The sequence below is a fragment of the Mizuhopecten yessoensis genome, unplaced genomic scaffold, assembly GCF_002113885.1.
Source record: "Mizuhopecten yessoensis strain PY_sf001 unplaced genomic scaffold, ASM211388v2 scaffold716295, whole genome shotgun sequence".
NCBI classification, from domain to species: Eukaryota; Metazoa; Mollusca; class Bivalvia; order Pectinida; family Pectinidae; genus Mizuhopecten; species Mizuhopecten yessoensis.
This window is the reverse complement of record NW_018480045.1, coordinates 639,214-645,588: the sequence shown is the minus strand read 5'-3', so window position 1 is coordinate 645,588 and position 6,375 is coordinate 639,214. Positions and strand designations below refer to the sequence as shown.

Genomic DNA, 6,375 nt, shown 5'->3' with positions numbered 1-6,375 from the left:
TTCATACCAAAATGTACCCAGGTATCCAAAACATTTCATACCAATGTGTACCCAGGTATCTAAAACATTTCATACCAAAATGTACCCAGGTATCCAAACATTTCATACCAATATGTACCCATGTATCCAAACATTTCATACCAATATGTACCCATGTATCCAAACATTTCATACCAATATGTACTCAGGTATCAAAACATTTCATACCAATATGTACTCAGGTATCCAAACATGTCATACCAATATGTACTCAGGTATCCAAACATTTCATACCAAGATGTCCCCAGGTATCTAAACATTTCATACCAATATGTACTCAGGTATCAAAACATTTCATACCAAAATGTACCCAGGTATCAAAAACATTTTATACCAAAATGTACTCAGGTATCCAAAACATTTCATACAAATATGTACCCAGGTATCCAAACATTTCATACCAATATGTACTCAGGTATCCAAATATGTCATACCAATATGTACTCAGGTATCCAAACATTTCATACCAAGATGTACCCAGGTATCTAAACATTTCATACCAATATGTACCCAGGTATCCAAAACATTTTATACCAATATGAAACCAGGTATCTAAACATTTCATACCAATATTTAATCAGGCATCCAAAACATTTCATACCAAAATGTACCCAGGTATCTTAACATTTTATACCAATATGTACTCAGGTATCCAAAACATTTCATACCAAAATATACCCAGGTATCTAAACATTTCATACCAATATGTACTAGGGTATCCAAACATTTTGTACCAATATGTACCCATGTATCTAAACATTTCATGCCAATATGTACTCAGGTATCCAAAACATTTCATACCAAAATGTAACCAGGTATCTAAACATTTCATACCAAAATGTACTCAGGTATCCAAAACATTTCATACCAAAATGTACCCAGGTATCAAAACATTTCATACCAATATTTAATCAGGTATCCAAACATTTCATACCAATATGTACCCAGGTATCAAAACATTTTATACCAATATTTAATCAGGTACCTAAACATTTCATACCAATATGTACCCAGGTATCTAAACATTTCATACCAATATTTAATCAGGTATCCAAAACATTTCATACCAAAATGTACCCAGGTATCAAAACATTTTATACCAATATTTAATCAGGTATCCAAAACATTTCATACCAAAATGTACCCAGGTATCCAAAACATTTCATACCAAAATGTACCAAGGTATCTAAACATTTTATACCAATATTTACCAAGGTATCCAAAACATTTCATACCAAAATGTACCCAGGTATCTAAACATTTCATACCAATACGTACTCAGGTATCCAAACATTACATACCAATATGTATTCTGGTATCCAAAACATTTCATACCAATATGTACCCAGGTATCCAAACATTTCATACCAATATGTACTCAGGTATCCAAACATTTTATACCAATATATACTCAGGTATCCAAACATTTGATACCAATATGTACTCAGGTATCCAAACATCTGATACCAATATGTACTCAGGTATCCAAACATCTGATACCAATATGTACTCAGGTATCCAAACATCTGATACCAATATGTACTCAGGTATCCAAACATCTGATACCAATATGTACTCAGGTATCCAAACATCTGATACCAATATGTACTCAGGTATCCAAACATCTGATACCAATATGTACTCAGGTATCCAAACATCTGATACCAATATGTACTCAGGTATCCAAACATCTGATACCAATATGTACTCAGGTATCCAAACATCTGATACCAATATGTACTCAGGTATCCAAACATCTGATACCAATATGTACTCAGGTATCCAAACATCTGATACCAATATGTACTCAGGTATCCAAACATCTGATACCAATATGTACTCAGGTATCCAAACATCTGATACCAATATGTACTCAGGTATCCAAACATCTGATACCAATATGTACTCAGGTATCCAAACATCTGATACCAATATGTACTCAGGTATCCAAACATCTGATACCAATATGTACTCAGGTATCCCAAATATTATAAACCACAATGAACCTAGGTATTTTATCTTGTATGATTTTAGCATATAAAATGATGTGATGTTCGGTATTGGGGTTCGGTAATTTAGAATTGAATTCGTAGATGCATATGTCAAACGTTGTATCATCTCTAACGAAGAAACAAGAAATTGAAAAAATTGATATTGATGTTATCTTTTTCTTACTTCCCTTACTTTTATTGGTACTAATGGTTTCCTGACAAAAAAAAATCCATATGGAAATTTGCAATATATAATACCAAAACTGTTTTTTTGTTGTTGAAAACATTGACTTGTTATTTGAAATTTGTTAAAATGTGTTGATTTATTTATATTCTGCAAAAATACCAGATTTGTATCTTTGTGAATAGCCATGGATTAATACGTAAGTTTTTGCGCCTGGTTTATGATAGTGGCTATCCAAGTAAATACCCACGGTAGTTACTCGGTGTGTGATAACAGAAATCAAAATAAAATAAAGAACAAAACTAAGTTCAAATATCGATATGTTCAAGTGTTTCAACAGTTCAATATGCTTTTTACATTGTAGTACGATAAGGTGTTCAAATGATAACGATATTATAGGTAAGATACAAGCATTAGACATTATATAAAACACCAGAATACAGTGGTAGGCTGAAATCTGACTATATAGCTAACAGGTTAGATAGCTGTTATGGTTGGTGTATATCCTGAATTGGACCGTTACGTGATTGCTGGCCGTTTAATTTGACAAGGAAGCACTATTGTACACGTCACTGGTGTAGCATAAGATTTTCCATTCACATAAAGCTTGTTTTAGTACACCTCGTCACCACTTTTTAACTGCATTACTTGTTTTAAATGCTACTCTAATATTTTAGACACTGTGTATATAAATTACAAAACTGAATAAAAATATCAAAAAGCGTTGAGTCACACTTGTGTAAAATAACGCTGGTACATTTCCTCTGCACAACATTTACAAATTACAAGACTGAAAAAGGAGAGAGAGAAATAGTTGTTCGATAACGCTGGTACATTTCCTCTGCACAACATTTACAAATTACAAGACTGAAAAAGGAGAGAGAGAAATAGTTGTTCGATAACGCTGGTACATTTCCTCTGCACAACATTTACAAATTACAAGACTGAAAAAGGAGAGAGAGAAATAGTTGTTCGATAACGCTTTTGCGTTTCCTTTTTACACTTTGCTGAGTTTTTTAAAAAGATATTTGTCCCCGTAAAGATATCATGTATAATATGGGGTATTTATCGACAGTTTACAGACACTATTTGCTCTGTAACGGTTAATGACATAAAAGCGGATTACTTCCTAAACCTAACGTTGTAACAGAGTATACTGGCATGTCAATCGGTGGGATGCGCATGACTACATAGACGTTTGAAGATACAATTCGTTAACGCTACTTCCCTGTTACATATAATTTGCTGGTTAACCGTAACGGCGGGCGTTCCCTGTGTCGGGTTAAACGACAAACATAACTTCCCCTAATATGGACCATTGTATAATTACAGATATACATTGGACGGTCAAACGCATCATATTCTTAAATATGACAAAATATTGTCTTTTTAGATCAAATCCCCTATTTTTATTATTATATAAAGAAGAGCGGTGTTTCCAATTAATTTGTCTTCGAAGTAAATGACGTGTATAAGATAAAATTAGAATCTGTTCGTTCCAAATTATTGGTATATAAGAGCCGGAGCTGCATTGCTACTCATCATTAAGTTTTGGAAACAAAAATATGGTAAAACTGCATTTTATTCAATCATTTCGCCTTTCAGAACATACTTTGTAAAGTCAATTTTGATTAGTTAGTTTCAAGTAAACTTATACGACAGTTGTTAAATTAGAAGATTTAAAACGTTTGACATGCATTTATTCAATCAGTTTAATATATGTCATACCTATCTTCTTGTGAAGCTCTTAATTCATTGATGAAAGACAGAAAACAGTTTAACAATAAGAAAGTGTAGATTAATTGGCCAAACATGTCAGTCCATCGTTATAGGCTTGATTCCTTCGTCACAAATACGATGTGTTATAATATTTGAAATCCGATTATGATAATGTTAAAATTGTTCTAAATTTTTTTACAGACGTCAACGACATGTTATGTGATGTTTGTGCTGTACATGGTCATTTGTACAATAATTCACGGGACCAAAGGTCACATAGATTGTCAGGAGCCGGAAGTGATGCCCTCATCCGGGACCCCTATCACAGGTCTGGAGAGTGATACATTGGCGATGCTAGAGTCCTACAACAGAGGTATTATAAAGGGTGTACCTTGTATCTTCAATAACATAACACGCGAATTAGTGAGTACCAGCATGACTACCCAGCCCAACTTTGTAGCTGATATGGATAGAGGTGTGTGCCCATGGCGATATCATAGGAACACCGACCCAAATAGAATCCCTAATGTCCTGTACGAGGCCCGTTGCTCAGCAACAAATTGTGATGGCTGCCAAACAGACTCCCATAATCTGTCAGGCAATAAATGCAAGGAGATTTACTTTTACATCAGTGTCCTCAGACGAGTGGGCTGTATCGACAACGTCTACCGATACAGTACTGTACTGGAACCCCTTTCAGCGGGATGCACCTGTCTGGGCCCTGCCCCATCAAGTCATATAGGGATTTCAAATACCGCAGGCCCTGGACTTAAAGCAAATAACTAGATTTGTCTTGGTTGTAACGCGAAAGGCCAATGATGATTGCAATAGTGGCATTATTCAATTCTGCATGGTTGATGGACAAGGTATTGGATGAAATGGCGTTATGACTAACATTTCGAAGTGTGAGCATTAGGTATTTCTGAAACGTAATGTGTATACTTGTTAAACTTGAATGCTGCATGTTGAAAAAATATGAACTGTTTTCAAAGTATGAGAAAAGCAATATGAAATCTAAAAGCATAACAGGAAATCTAGTGCTCCATGCTTTCATTTTTGAAATATTCCTGTCGTGAAGTTGTCATTCATATTGCCTATGATTATCATTTACAGCCAGTTAAATGATTTATCTTGATGTCGCTTTACCTTTGTTTTGTTTCTAGAGTCATCTTTCCGTTTGTTAAATATTCATAAAGATGTTTTTATGGAGTCTACCTTTGAAACGTACTTCCTATTTTAGCATAGGTAAAAACAAGCATCGCTATATAGTCACAGTGTTATGGTTAGATATTCATAGAGTGTCTATAACCTTTACTAGTGTCACTGTGGTCTTAGACAGAGTAACTGTATAATTGTACTATTGCATTGTGGTTATATATACAACGGGTAGTTATGTAACTGTATTTGTGGCGGTAACATCAAAGGATCTCACTGGTTAATCAAACAATGATCAATTGTACCGTTTAGATTTAAATGTTTTAAAGATAAGGGGAATGTAAGCGATAAATGCATTTATCACTTAGATTTGTATGTGTTATAGTCTATATGATATGCCTGTCATACTATATGCTTGTGTGCTTGTAATTACAGCGTGGTTATTAATAGAAATGTGAAACTTCAGCGAATACATAGTAGCTAAACAAAGCATCCATAAAAAGCAAACAATTATGGTTCGTTCATAACATTATAAACAACATAAGCTATACTGTCATGATCTTTTGTAATGCATGCATACATGAAATACCTATCTAGACGGTTAGTTATATAGACCTATACACCGGTCTAAACATTTCACCCACAAACCTGCTATAATTAACTTACGGTAATCATATATCCACTACCAAACTTAATGACCCACCCTGCCAGCAAACAGATTTTTTTTGTGAAACAACTTGTTTATTTTGGAAATTTGTCATTCTAAGAACTTGTTATTTTATGACGTTTTAGTGGAAATGTAATGCTCGAAATTCGAAGATTTACATAACCTTTAATTAGTATCATTCTCATTGCATGCAAAATTATTGTCAAACATTAAATATTGTACTCTATACATTTATTTGTCATCTGTATTTACAAGCGTTTCATTCAATTATCAGTTATATAATACTGATCTCCTTCGCTGTCTTGCAACGGGTCTCACTCAGATACATATGTATAAAGAATGGGAATATGTATAATTTGTTTTTAGTTGTATTTTTGTAAATTCAGTTCATTTTATGAATATATCTAGCAATGTAACTATTCATAAACGTTGGTAAAATGACATGATGGCGCTATGAACTTTAATATAGTATTTGGTATATTATGATGACCTTTTTCTTCGATCTGCAATGGACACACCGTCTAGTCTTTCGTAAGGTGATATATGTGTTGATAACAAGTTCAAGAAAATCATTAAATAAAAAGCTGAATTTCACCTGGGTTAATGTTATGTTTATGTCC

At 33.7% G+C, this 6,375-nt stretch overlaps 1 protein-coding gene across 1 annotated transcript; it reads left to right on the top strand.

Annotated features, from left to right (window-relative positions):
• The first annotated feature begins 3,774 nt into the window (after positions 1-3,774).
• Positions 3,775-6,092, top strand: LOC110442756 (interleukin 17-like protein). The gene is made up of 2 exons (XM_021486508.1): positions 3,775-3,782; positions 4,135-6,092. Exons 1-2 carry the CDS (start codon positions 3,780-3,782, stop codon positions 4,717-4,719), a joined length of 588 nt encoding a protein of 195 aa, XP_021342183.1. The 5' UTR covers positions 3,775-3,779; the 3' UTR covers positions 4,720-6,092.
• Positions 6,093-6,375: the final 283 nt, after the last annotated feature.